The following is a 13269-nucleotide window of genomic DNA, read 5'->3' as shown; positions in this document are numbered from 1 at the left end:
GGGCGCAGGGGGCGCGGCCGGAGGAAGGGACTCGGGGCCCGGCGCAGCGCGGGCGGCGTGGGGAGGGCCGCGGCCGGAGCGCCCCACTCCCGGCCCGGTCTCCCCGCCCCCACCCCGGGCCCGGTCTCCGCGCGCCCCCATTCCCGGCCGGGTCTCAGCGCGCCCCCCACCCCGGGCCCGGTCTCCGCGCGCCCCCACCCCGGGCCCGGTCTCCCCGCCCCCCACTACCGGGCCCGGTTTCCTCGCCCCCCACTACCGGGCCCGGTCTCCGCGCGCCCCCCACTCCCGGCCCGGTCTCCCCGCCCCCCACTCCCGGCCGGGTCTCAGCACGCCCCCCACTCCCGGCCCGGTCTCCCCGCCCCCCACTCCCGGCCCGGTCTCCCCGCCCCCACCCCGGGCCCGGGGCTCCGCGCGCCCCCCACCCGGGGGCTCGGGGCTCCCGGAAGCGGCGGGCGCGCGGGGCGCAGCGCGGCGCGGGGCGGGGCGGCGGCTGCGGCACTGGGGCGTCTGGGGCGGGCCCGCGCGCTGTAATCGGATCCGGGGAGGGGGCGGGGAGGGGCCGGCGGGCCGGGGGGGGGGGCGCGGAGCCGGGCTCCGGGCCGCCGGGCTCGGCGCCTGTCAAACCCCTCATTGTTCGCAGCTGATGTCACCGGCAGTTGCGAGCGGCCGCCTCTCCGGGACAATGTGGCACTGAGCGGCCGGGCCGCCGCGCCGCCGCAGGACAGCCCAGCGAGGTAGGGCGCGCGCCGGGCGGGGCGCCGCGGGCCGCGAAGTTTCGGGGTTCGGCGGGCGCGGGGAGCGGCGCCCCAACCCGCAGGCCGGGGTCCTGGGTTGGGGCGACTGGGAGGCCGCGAGGAGCACGTTCCCTGCCCCACGCGGGCGCGGGCCTGCGCAGATGGGGGGCGCTGGTCAGCTAGAGGGGCCCCCGGCGCCGGGGGCGAGCCTCCTGGACCTGAGACCCCAGACTCGAGGCCCTCATCCCACCTGCTGGTCTGTCCCTTGGACCCCCTGCCCTGGGTTCCGGTTCGGCCCCGCCTCTGCCCCATCTGCCACCCCTGCCCAGCACACACCCCTTCCCCTCCTCTGCAGTCCCTGGTGGGCCAGACAGACCTCCAGGCCGGGCTGGGCAGGTGACAGCTGGGGAGGCTCGCTGCGGGCCTGCTGTCCTGCGGCTCTTCAGCCCCTCAGCTCTGACCTGGCTGCTTAGCTGGAATCCTTGGGGGTGGGGGGCGTTGGCTACTCACTTCAGCCTGGCCCGGGTGCCTGCCTGGTCCGGAGAGGGAGGTGACCGCCTCCTCACTCCCCTATCCCAGGCCCGCCATCTTGAGACCTGTGGCACCCAGTGCCCCACCCGGCCCCAGCACCCAGGGGAGTGGTCTTCAAGGGATGCAACCCAGGGCCAGTTGCATTCCTTCCTCCCGGACTGTGGGCTGTGGGTCCCCACCAAGCCCAAGATGATCACCTTCATGCTGGACCCACAGGGCATGTGTCCCCAGGGGCCCTCCTTCCCCCACAAAGAGCTCTTTGAACCCCGGGACTCCCCAGGAGCTTAAACCTCAACTCCAGCCCTCACCGTTTCTTGGGGTTACCCTCTTTGTCTCCGGGCCAGCGCCTGGGACCCTATCCCTTTTCTATCTGAAGGTCCCCTAGCTCCCCTGGAACCCTCTCAACCTCCCAGGCACCCCCACCCCAGCCTCCACCCCCTAGCCTTCATCAGCATGCAGGCTCAGGCTGCCCAAACACAAGGGGATTGTTCTTCTCGAATGCTCAGGGGGTGGGGGGCTGGGAGCATGCGGCCCACACACCCTGGCAGGCCCAGGCCACAGGGAAGCTTGCTTTGCCCCACCCTGTGTCCCCAGACAAGCTCTGTCCACCCTTCCTACTCCCATCGGTGCCCCCGCTCCAGCCTCCATCACCATTGCCCCGTGGCGCAGACCTCTTGGGGAAGGAGATCTGAGCTACACAGGTGGACCCCTAGGTCCTCCCAGCTCTGCCAGTTGCCTCTCATGGAGCCTTACAAACAGGCCCCTTCCTCTCTGGGCCTCAGGTTCCTTTCTGGTGAGGCCCCTCCAGCTGTGACAGGCTGAGCTTGGCTTTGTGAAACCTGTGTCACACCTGAGCTGTTCTTCCCAGCCCCGTTCCCCCTGGAGAAACCCACTTGGGCCCCCAGAAGTCTCAAAGCACAGCACAAATCGCCCACCCCAGTGACATGCCAGGGGAGCCCCTCGACCCAGAGAAACAGTAGGAACAGGGCTGGCTGGGTGTACTGAGGAATGGGACTTGGGAATCCTGTCAGACAGATCCTGGCTCTCTCCTGTGACTGGTCCCTTGTGTCCTGGGTCTTCCCACCCCACCCTCACCGCTCCTCAGGGTCCCGTCTCTAGTCCCAGTGCTCCAGGCCCTGTGAGCCCGGTCTTCTCCCTGCACGCTGAGCCTGCTCCTGGTTCCTGCCCTTGGTGAGCTCTCTGTGTTGTGGAAAGACAGGCTAGGAAATGCTCAACTGGGCTCCCTTGAGTTGTAGGCGTATCTTTGGGGGGCCCAGAGGCCTGAGTGATTATATATGACTTGGAAGGTTGGGAAGGGCTTCACAGAGGAGGTGGCATTTGAGAAGGATTTTGATAGAGTGGGGAGGATGGCATTTCAAGCTGGGATCAGCCTGGGCAAAGGCCCAGAGGCCTGGAGGTGCTAGGCGTGTTTTGCAGCCTGGTGTATGGGGGATGGGATGGAGATGAGACAAGACAAGTTGGCAGGGGCCAGATCATGCAGGCCCCTGAGTGCCTGTCTATGGAGATGAACCTCGGGCATTGGGGAGCCAAGGATGGTTGTTGAGCAGCAGAGTGACCCAGTCTCCAGAATGGGGAATGGAAGCTAGAGACCTTTCTTGATTTGGGTGAGACACTGAGGGATGGGTACCAGTGGGTGGGGCTGTACCACGAAACTGCCCTTTCCCCTGGTGCCCAGTCTGGACCTGGGCCTGCCTTGTTTTCCCTTGGCCATGGGGACTCTTGCGGGGAGTCGGGGGTGCCTAATGATGCTCTGAGGAGGCTGTCGCATTTCTGGCACCAGCCAGGTGGTCAGAGCTTCCCTTCTCTGCCTAGCACTGAGTGTACAGGACAGCCCTGGGTCAAGAGCTAGAGGCTGGAGCCGGTGGACCCAGGCTGCTCCCCTGCAGGCCCCTCCCCCGGTTCTCCCAAGAAGTGGGTAGGAATGGCCATCCTGGGAGGCCAGGTGCGTGGGTCTGAGGATGCTGGGGTGGTTCTCGTGGAGGCCTGGCTGGCTGATCAGGAACCGCGAGCAGGGGAGTCAGAATCCCTCAGTGCCCAGGCCCAGTGTCCAGCCCCTTGCCACGCCCTGCTCCGCCTGATCCCAAGCATTCCCCAGCATCACTGGGTGTGGTCAGCATGGCTGCTCTGGGAGTAGGTTGCTAGGTAGGGGCTGAAGGTGCTGAGGGGATGTGAGGTGGGGATGAACTTGGAGACTGAACCCCCTCTCTCCGCAGCCCAGGTGGGTCTTCAAGCCCTAGTTGGTCCAGACTCTGACCAGCAGAGCCCAGGGAATCCCCCAAGGGGCGGGCCTGTCCGGCTGAGTCGCCTGGCCCCAGGAGCCCTCCCCTCCCCTGGATTGTTCTTGCTCCAGAACAAAGCCAGGGTGGACACTTGATCCCTGCGAGTGGGGGGGGAGCTGGCTAAGCCCCCAGCCCTTTGATTGGGCAGCTGTCATGAGAGAGAGAGGGAGAGAGGGAGAGAGAGACAGCTGGGGGGAGGGGCAGGAAGGGGCAGCCGCCATAGCTTACACAGCTGTCACCTCCCCCCTCCACCCCCTCCAGCCTGAGTGGCAGGAAGCCAGGGACAGGAGTGGGCACTGGGTCTGGGGAGGGGGCCTGGGGAGCAGGAGGGAGCACCGAAGGTCAGAGGCCTGGCCTAAGCTGGCTGTGTTCTGCTGGGGAGCCCTGCTGACCGGAGGGGGCTGGGCACCCCCAGAGGTGAGCTGGAGGTCAGTGTGGCATGAGGTGTGGCTACCATGTGGGTGGCCCAGCAGGGCCCCAGGGCCCACCAGGCTGGAGCAGCAAATAACTCCCTGGAGCCCCCGTGAGGACAGAGGGGAGCCAGTGTGCCAATAGGGCTGCTTGTTCTTAGGGCCTCTATGAGAGTAATTGGGGCAACCTGTGTCAGGACCCCCAGTTCTCCTTAAAGACAGGAAAGACCTGGGGGAGGAGCCCTCAGAACAGGAAAGACAGAGAGACCAGCAACACACACACACCCTGCCTGAACTTGGACATATACACACACACATAGCACGGTGGGTAAACTGAGGTCCAGGCCAGCTGAAGGCCTGGCCAAGTCACCCACTGAATTTGGGGCAGTGGGGCTCTGCTGCAGACCTTATCTTTCTCAGGGCAGGAACCCCAGTTCAGCCCTTCTGACCTCCTGTTTCTCCTGGGATTTGGGCCCCCATGATGTGGAAATGGTATGAGGGTGGTGTCAGGTCTCCTGTGGTTACCACCCCATAGGGGTTCCTGTGCCCCAGAAAATTCTGAAGCTTAAGACTATGGCTCTAGACAAGTTGTGGTCCTTTTTAAACATGACCCTCGTCTGTGAGCCAGGCAGGGGTCTCAGAGGCCACTGAAGCCTGCTCCCCACCTTTGAAGAGCCCCCCTCTACAAAGAGGACTCACGGACTCAGGCAGACGCGATCTGGGACAAAGCCCCGCACTGGCAGGAAGGACCTGGCTAGTCCCACAGGGCTCTGTGACCTTGGGCAGGCTCAGACCCCCCACAGGCATCAGGCTCCCTTTCTCTTCCGTGAATTCATCTGTCCAGTGAACCTGTATGTTCTGAATACCTTCTCCGGCCTGTGTCTGGCCTGAGCTCTGGGGACACAAGGAGGCGTCAGCCCTGGCGCCTGCTCTAAGGGGCTCCTAGGCTTGGCTGTCCAGGGAGGCAGAAACCACGCACGTCATCACAAGTGCTTTGCGGGGGAAGTGCAGGCAGCTGGGGGAATGTTAGCAAGGGCAGCCAGCACCAAGCCGGCCAGGATGTCCATGGAGCCCAGTCGGTGCGTCCACAGTTGACCTCTGACTTCTGGAGAGCCTATGGGCAACACTGGGACGGAGGGAGGAGCGGGTTCTAGGGAGGCAACAGTCACAGGGTGCTTGGGGGGGTCGGGGTTGTCACCCCCGTTGTACAGATGAAGAAACGGGCCTCATGCCATGCAGTGGTTTGCTCAGGCTTTCTGAGAAAGAGCCAGGCTGGGAGACCCCCTCCTACTCCATGCCATGCCCTGGCTACCCCAAGGGTTCCCAAGAAAGTGTTGAACAGCGCTCCATGCCCTTGACCCTCCCACCAGGACAGGACATCGGCTGAGGAGGAAGCTGCCCAGAGGTGGTCTGGAGTGCGCCAGGCTGGGCCGCCTCCCCTGCCCCACACCCTCCCAGGCAAGGGGGATTAGGGCTCGGTCTTGGCTCAGACTTGGCACCAGTTGGTCCCACTCCCTGTGATCCTGCTGGGGTCTGGTCCCCCAGTGAGCGCCCATCCAGGCTGAGCTATGGCGGAAGACAGCCGCTGGAGAGGGATTTCCAGGCAGGATTAAGGTTCAGGATTAAATCAGGGCTTGAAAAGGGGTCGGGTGGGGAGGGCTGGCCACCGGGCTAATCCCAGCAGCTAATCTCCAGCTTCTCCTTTCTCCATCACTTACCAGACTTGACATTCCCCACCCCCCCAAATCCCTTTCTTACCCGTCCCCCAGTCCCAGGGGGAGGCATTCCCTCCATTTTATGGGTGAGGGAATTGAGACTTGGAGCCCAAGTGACTTGTTCTTTGTGCAGTAGAAAGCGCCCCAGGCTGGGAATGTGGCACATGGGAGAGGGCTTGGAAAACCACTGTGCAGTCGGCTGGTCCCCGACAGCCCCGCTCCCTGGTACTGAATGGACCCTGCTCAAAGCTGTGTGCCGGCTGCCTCTGCTTCAGTGAGCCGGCAGAACGGCCCGCTCCCCCAAGGCGTTGCCAGGCAGAGGCCGCAGGGGCAAGAGGGCCCCTCCTAGAGCCTCGCTATCTTCACTTCCACCCTCCTTCCTAGGCCTCCCATGGCTCCCCATGGCTGTTCCAAGCCCAATCCACAGGGGTCCCCGCTTCCAAGAGCCCAGAGAGGAGGCTCCCTCCTAGAGGCCTCCTAGTTCTTTCTTCTGATGTTCAAGGGGGAGGGAAGGATACTCATGGAGACTGTGCTCAGTTCATTTTAATTCTCATAACTCTTTGGGGGTAGGACTTGGTTTCCCCTTCTTCCAGATGGGGACTCCGAGGCTCAGATGGGTTAAGAGAGCTGTCTAGGGTTGCACAGCTAGCGAGTTGCCCGCAAGCGCCCCAGTCGCGGCCTGCATCATCTCCGTTCTCTGGGAGTTTGGCTAGCCCAGCTCTGGGGTCCCCATAGAAGGTCAGGGGACCTGAAAGAGAGCTGGGCTCCTGACTTAGCACCTCTCCTGCCCCCCTTGCCAGAGCCAGCCAGGCCACAGCGTGGACGCACTTCCAGGCCGCTGTGGCCCCAGCCCCGCCTGACAGGATGAGCAGCTCAGATGCGGGGCTGGAGGAGGAGCCGGAGCTCAGCATCACCCTCACGCTGCGGATGCTGATGCATGGGAAGGTGAGGGGGGTCGTTGCTGCGACTTGAGGGGGCGGGGGGCAAGGCGAGGTAAGGCCTGGCCAGCCGGAGTTGGATCTCAGGTGTCCAGTCTTCTGTGGGGGGCAGGACCTGGGCATTGGGAACCCCCTGACTCCGCTCCTGTTTTGTTTGCAGGAGGTCGGCAGCATCATCGGGAAGGTAGGTGCTGGGCGCTGTTCTGTGTCCCCTTCAACCTGAGGCCTCGGTCCAGGAGAGGAGGCACCAACTGCTCAGGCTAAAGGCCTCCTTCCTCTATTTTTTTCTTCTGCAGAAAGGAGAGACCGTAAAACGGATCCGGGAGCAGGTGAGCATGGAGTGTGGGCACCTGGTTTGGAGGGGAAGGGAGATCCAGTGAGTGCCCCAGAGGGTGGTAGTGTCCAGATTTCGGGGGGGGCGGGGGGGGCCTGTGAGTGGGGCAGGCCAGACAGGTTGCTGGTGAGAAAGTGAAGGAGCCCTGCTGCCCGGCGCTTGTCCCGTCCCCGCAGAGCAGCGCCCGGATCACCATCTCCGAGGGCTCCTGCCCGGAGCGCATCACCACCATCACTGGGTCTACGGCGGCCGTCTTCCACGCGGTCTCCATGATCGCCTTCAAGCTGGACGAGGTGTGTGCCTGGCCGGGGTGGAGGCCAAGCCTGGCTCCCCTGGAGGAACAGGACTGTTGCTACCGGTGGGAGGGGAGGCCAAGCCCAGGCAGGGATTTGAATTAGAGTGGGCCTGGGGGAGGGTTCCCTCCAGGGTGCGGGAGCAGCGGGGACATGGGGGGCCAACCCACAGCCTTCTTGCCCAGGATCTCTGCTCTGCTCCTGCAAACGGTGGGACCGTCTCCAGGCCTCCAGTGACCTTACGCCTTGTCATCCCCGCCAGCCAGTGTGGCTCGCTGATTGGGAAGGCGGGCACCAAGATCAAGGAGATCCGAGAGGTGAGGGGAAGGGGATACCACCCCCAGGAAGTCCCACCCTCCTGTTGCCAGGGAGGACCTGGGCTTCAGGCTTCCAATCCCCTGGGGAGCTCTGAGCCTGTGCAGCCCTTCTCTGGGCTGGGAGAGGAGACGGAAGTGGCCCCTGTTCTCTGCTTGCAGACTACAGGTGCCCAGGTGCAGGTGGCAGGGGACCTGCTCCCCAACTCCACAGAGCGCGCTGTCACCGTGTCCGGGGTGCCTGATGCCATCATCCTGTGTGTGCGCCAGATCTGTGCTGTTATCCTGGAGGTTCGGGTTTGGGGGCCAGGGAGAGGGGGCAGGGGCTGGGCCCGAATCCTATGCATGTGACAGCAGGTGGGGGCAGCAGGGATGGGTCAGGAGCTCCAGGATGTCGGTTGCATATCTCTGGGGGTCCTGGGGAGGGTCTTGACAGCACAGGCCAGGGTGGCCTGAGAGGGTCCTGATAGAGCTGCCCCATTTGTGCCTTCCAGTCCCCACCCAAAGGAGCCACCATCCCGTATCACCCCAGCCTCTCCTTAGGTACCGTCCTTCTTTCCGCCAACCAGGTGAGGGGAACAGCAGGGAGGTCGCAGTATGACTGGAAAAGGGGGACTGAAATGATGAAGGGCATGGAAGGAGGAATTGGGGGTCCAGGGAGAGGCAGGGAGGAGTGACTGTGGCCAAACTGCCCTGAGCCCGTCATAGTGACCCCCTTTCACCCACTTCGTCCGCACAGGGCTTCTCCGTCCAGAGTCAGTATGGGGCTGTGAGCCCAGCTGAGGTGAGTGACCACAGCCCCAGGCACCCCTTCCTGAATCAGGCTGCCTGAGTCCTGACCCCGCTCCTTTGGCACAGGTCACCAAGCTCCAGCAGCTCTCCGGCCACGCAGTCCCCTTCGCCTCGTCCAGCATGGTGCCAGGTGAGCAGCCCCTGCGGGAGCAGGCAGGGGCCCATCCCAAGGGGCCAGGCAGCCCCCTGGCGTGGAGCAGGGGAGGCAGGAAAGGCCCAGAACCACGCCCAACCCCTCTTCTCCCTAGGACTGGATCCTGGCGCACAGACCAGCTCTCAGGAGTTCTTGGTTCCCAACGACGTGAGCAGGGGAGGGGGTGGTGTGAGGGAGGGGAGGGGCTCAGGGGTCCTGGGCCTTCTTGGGGCTGAATTCTGCCCTCCCCCCAGCTGATTGGCTGCGTGATCGGGCGCCAGGGCAGCAAGATCAGTGAGATCAGGCAGATGTCAGGGGCTCACATCAAGATTGGGAACCAGGCTGAGGGCGCCGGCGAGCGGCACGTGACCATCACTGGGTCCCCGGTCTCCATCGCTCTGGCTCAGTACCTCATCACTGCCTGGTGAGTGTGGGCTGGGGCGTGGGGGTCACAGGTCACAGGCCACGGGGACTTGCCTGCCTGAGAAGGGCATAGGTGGGGTGAGGAGAGATGTCCTCTCTGTCCGGGCCCCTCCTCTGCCTCCCTCGCAGTTGCCCGATCGCCGGTGTCCTCTTTCCCCACACCTGGCTCTGCGCCCTGGGCCTTGGGCCCCCCATTTCTCCCCTCGCCCCTGTGACATCTGCTGTCTTTCCTTCCATTCCTGCTCTTCCACCTTTCCCATCCTCTCTCCAAACGTGTCCACCTCGAGTCGCTGTCCTCCGCCCCCTTCTCCCGTCTTTCGTCTAACCTCACTCCCGAATTTGCCCTCACTCGCTGTTCCCTCACCCCAACTTCTCCTTCATCTCCCCCCCATATCCCTCTCTCCAGTCTAGAAACGGCCAAGTCTACCTCTGGGGGGACGCCCAGCTCGGCCCCCGCAGACCTGTCTACCCCCTTCTCGCCGCCCCTGACGGCCCTGCCCACGGCTCCCCCAGGCCTGCTGGGCACGCCCTACGCCATCTCCCTGTCCAACTTCATCGGCCTCAAGCCCGTGCCCTTCTTGGCTCTACCACCTGCCTCCCCAGGGCCGCCGCCGGGGTTGGCGGCCTACACTGCCAAGATGGCAGCAGCCAATGGGAGCAAGAAAGCTGAGCGGCAGAAATTCTCGCCCTACTGAGGCCGGCTGAGGCACAGGCACGGGAGCAGGCAGGACCGCCGTCAGGGGCTGCCTCTGCACCCCACCTGCCCGAGGAGACTCCAGCCCGGGGTCCCAAACACCACTAATGCTCAGAAGCATGGATGCACCCCTGCCTGGCCCCCGTCTGTGGGAGCTCCTGTGCTCAGAGTGGGTGCAGTTTCTGGCCCAGGGTTCTGGGAGCTGCGGCAGTCCCAGGTAGGGGGCTCCACCCCCTCTAGCTCTGTGCTTGGATGCAGGGAGCATCCTTAGTGTCCCCACTTTGGGGGTCACTTGTGCACTCCCCTTCCCTTAGGGCTTCCCAGCCTACTTCCCCCTTGTGGGGATCAGGGAGGAGGGCTGGGGGTGGCTGGGGGCCATGCTTCTCTCCCCACCTCCCCGCAGATTCCTGCTGCTTCCACTGATAACCCTTTTGACTGGAATGGACTGGCTGGGCTTGGCAGAGGGCAACCCAAAGAGGGGGCACTGCCAGGCAGCTGGGGGAGTCACACGGGGGCAGGGCTGAGTTCTCAGCAGCAGACACTCTGTACAGTTTTTTCAATCCCTGTTTTTGAATAAATATTCTGAAACCAGGAAGCTGTGAAACACTGTGGGTGTTGGCAAAACCTCCAGAAAATGGGTGCAGCCGGCCCCAGAGGACCCCCATCTGTGAATCCACCAGCCCTGGTTCTGGAGCTCCAGGACCCTCTGGGGGACATGTCCAGCCTCCGGCCTCTAGCACCAAACTGACCCGGTGGTTTTCCGGGCGTTTTAAGAAGCTGATAGAGGAGATGCAGTCGCTTGGTCTAGCCCCTCTTCGGGCAGGTGTCAGGGAAGTCTTCTGAGTCTCTCCACTGGTTCCTCCTGCTGTGGCGGGAACCCAGACCCTGTCCTGCTTGGCCCATCGCTTTGGCTGTGAGCCATCCTTGTGGCCCTCTTTGGGATCCTGCCCACCTCTGCTCCTTCCTTGGCCTGGGGACCATCCGTGAGTGTCCAGACCACCTACGCCGGAGAAGCCCTTAGAGGTGGTCCAGGGTACAGATGGGAAAATGAAGACCGTGCCCAAGGCCGTGCGGAGTTAAGCCCAGAACGCAGGGTTCCTAGCTCCTAGAAGCCTCTGGGCCTTACGAGGTTGCAGCCCCCCTTCTACCGTTCCAGAGCCAGAAGGGCACCTGCCACCACCTGTGCCAGAGGCTAGATGGACCTTTTTCTGACACCACCCCCCTTTCCCCGGTCTCAGTTCAGCGTGTGAGACAGATGTCGCCCTCTCAGGTGGCCTTTGGCGCGCTGCGGGCCTCCCCTCCTGCCAAATCCGGGTCTTGCCCTGGTGCGTCGGCAGGTCCCGGGGCAGGGCCCTCTGGAGGTCCCCGGAGGCGCTGCAGGAGTGCCCGCGGGGGCCAGGTCCGCAGGGCGCAGGCCCGCGGGCGCACTCGGCGAACCAGGCGGCCGAGCGCGCGGCGCACCGGGCGCTGCAGGAGGCCGTACAGGAAGGGGTGGGCCGCGAAGGCCGCGTAGGCCACCCAGGTGACCGCCGCCTCCGCCCTGGCGGCCTGCGCGGCGGGGGCCAGGCACGCGCAGCCGTACGGCAGCCAGCAGGCCGCGAACTGGCCCACGGCCAGCGCGGGCCCCAGCGCGGCTCTGCCCCGCGGCCGGCGAGGCCGGGAGGCCGGCAGCGCGGCCAGGCGGCTGTCCAGGGAGTCGGAGCGCGGCCGGGGCCCGCGCGCGGGGGGCGGGGGCGGGGGCCGCCGCGCCGCGCGCCGCGCCACCAGGAAGATGCTGCCGTGCGCGCCCAGCAGCAGCAGCGCGGGCAGCGCGAAGGCCAGCAGCGCCCAGAGCGGCCGGAAGGGCCCGAGGCCCCCGGCCAGCACGGAGCAGCGCGCGGGGGCCGGCGGCGGCGCGGGCGGCGGCCCGAGCAGGGCGAGCGCGCCCAGCAGCGCGGCGGCGGCCCACACGGCCGCGAGCACCAGGCAGGGCGGCGGCCGCGCGCCCGGGCGCAGCGGGTGCACGATGAAGCGGCAGCGCGCCAGCCCCAGCGCCGCCACGCCGAGCGTGCCCGCGGGCAGCAGCGCGGCCGAGAGGAAGCGCGTGGCGCGGCAGGACGCGGGGTCCAGGCGCACGCGGCCCAGCCCGGGCGGCGGCGCGGCCAGCAGGCCCAGCGGCATGATGGAGGCGGCCGCCAGCAGGCCCACGACGCACAGGTGCAGCAGGTAGAGCGCCTCCTGCAGCCCCGGCGTGCGCAGCACCACGAACAGCAGCGCGCCGTTGCCCAGCAGCGCCGCCGCCTCCACGACGGCCGCCAGGATCAACCCCACGGAGCCCGAGACTTCTGTGGCCTGGAGCCCTATGGCGCGGAGCCCTGTGGTGTTGGCCATCCGGCGCTCAGGCTTCGCCCTGTGTCGGGATACAGAAAGCGAGATGGAGCGCCCCCCCTTCTCCCCCCGTTCCCATCACCCCGTCTCTTGCTCCTCTGGCCCCTCACCTCATAGGCTGCCCAGGCTCTGGCTCTGCTGCCCAGGCCCCCATCCTCTTGGGGCCTTGGAGGGCCCCATGGAGGGGTGCAAGGCTGGGACTGTGGCTCTCTCTGTCCCAGCAGCTCAGCCCCTGCTGGAGATGGTACTGGCTGTCACTCTGATGTTGCCCTTTACAGATGGAGTTGGCAAGGGAGGGGCAGGGCCTGGCACCAGCCCCCTGGGTCCTAGTAGCTGCCATCTGGAGGCTGGAGGCTGTGCTGTGAAAGAGCTGGGGGTGCCCCTGGAGGGGGCTCAGAGCAGGCACAAGCTGGCATCTGGAGTGAGGACAGTAGAGGGTGGAAGGCGGGTGAAGCCAGGATATTTCCCCTCTCGTGCTCGGCCTGGGGCTCTCCATCTCTCTCCTTCAGGCAGCCCCCTCTCGCTGTGGGTGACCCTGGTCCCTGGGCTTTGGGATGCCTTTTCCTTGCACCATCGCTCCAACCTAAGAGTGGTAAAACTTCTGCTTTTGGTAATCTCTGGGTTGCCTCACATCCCCCGTTGCAGTTCTGTTCCTTTCCCGTATTAGATTCCTGTCGTCTGGAACACCTAGAGTGACTCCTGCTTTGCTGACTTGATCTTGACTGACACACACCCTACCGTCCACTCTCTGCACAGCGGCTGAAGCGGGTCCCTCTAAAAACAAATCGAATCGGGCCATGACCTTGCTCTCGGCCCTTCAGGAGCTTCCTGTCATCAGAATAGAATCTCTCATCTCTCTGACCTCACCCCCCTCCTTCCATACCCTACTCCCAGCCGTAGCAAGCATCTTGCTGGTCCTCTCACATGTCAAACTGGTTTCTACCTCAGGACCTTTGCACTTGCTGTTTCCTCTGTCAGCACAGTCTTCCCTCAGAGCTGTCCACAGCTTGCCCCTCTCCTAACTCAGGTCTCTGCTTGAGAGAGGCCTTCAGTGGCCATCGATCTCTGAGATCATTCCACGGTCCCATCACTAATCCTTTTGCCCTGTTTTCCTTCTGGGCACTTTTCCTATCCAATACTATGTTTCATATCTATGCATGTGCTTGTTCAGAGCATGTTTTACTAGAATGTAAGCCCCATAAGAGCAGGGGCCTTGTCTGTGTCTTCCTCATCCTTGGGCCCTAAAACCCATCACGGGTCAGCATCAGTACAGATCTAGGTGGTAGGGACT

The 13269-nt window shown here is 64.5% G+C and overlaps 2 protein-coding genes across 3 annotated transcripts; one reads left to right on the top strand and one right to left on the bottom strand.

Moving 5' to 3' along the window:
- The first annotated feature begins 575 nt into the window (after positions 1–575).
- On the top strand, positions 576–10212 carry PCBP4 (poly(rC) binding protein 4). 2 transcript variants are annotated; one of them, XM_081159377.1, is made up of 13 exons: positions 576–734; positions 6491–6635; positions 6789–6812; positions 6925–6957; positions 7139–7255; positions 7441–7572; positions 7732–7860; positions 8064–8138; positions 8309–8353; positions 8428–8491; positions 8610–8662; positions 8749–8918; positions 9324–10212. In XM_081159377.1, exons 2-13 carry the CDS (start codon positions 6555–6557, stop codon positions 9610–9612), a joined length of 1212 nt encoding a protein of 403 aa, XP_081015503.1. In that variant the 5' UTR covers positions 576–734; positions 6491–6554; the 3' UTR covers positions 9613–10212. The 2 variants fall into 2 exon arrangements, with proteins under 2 accessions (XP_081015503.1, XP_081015504.1); XM_081159378.1 differs by having other exon boundaries at positions 9329–10203.
- A 665-nt stretch (positions 10213–10877) lies between these two features.
- On the bottom strand, positions 10878–11981 carry GPR62 (G protein-coupled receptor 62; the record flags this gene model as incomplete). Its single annotated transcript, XM_081159376.1, has 1 exon — positions 10878–11981. One exon carries the CDS (start codon positions 11979–11981, stop codon positions 10878–10880), a length of 1104 nt encoding a protein of 367 aa, XP_081015502.1.
- Between the last annotated feature and the right edge of the window lie 1288 nt (positions 11982–13269).

This window comes from Miniopterus schreibersii, assembly GCF_964146895.1.
Source record: "Miniopterus schreibersii genome assembly, chromosome: 15".
In the NCBI taxonomy this organism is placed as follows: domain Eukaryota; kingdom Metazoa; phylum Chordata; class Mammalia; order Chiroptera; family Miniopteridae; genus Miniopterus; species Miniopterus schreibersii.
The sequence above is the reverse complement of the archived record's forward strand: the minus strand, read 5'-3'. Positions and strand labels throughout refer to the sequence as shown.

What these genes read in the sequence shown, in the direction of transcription:
- PCBP4 (XM_081159377.1), top strand. Translation starts at nt 6,555, where the DNA reads ATGAGCAGCTCAGATGCGGGGCTGGAGGAGGAGCCGGAGCTCAGCATC. An exon ending in TCGGCAGCATCATCGGGAAG is followed by an intron (nt 6,813 to 6,924) that starts GTAGGTGCTGGG and finishes TTTCTTCTGCAG; the next exon opens with AAAGGAGAGACCGTAAAACG. An exon ending in AGATCAAGGAGATCCGAGAG is followed by an intron (nt 7,573 to 7,731) that starts GTGAGGGGAAGG and finishes CTCTGCTTGCAG; the next exon opens with ACTACAGGTGCCCAGGTGCA.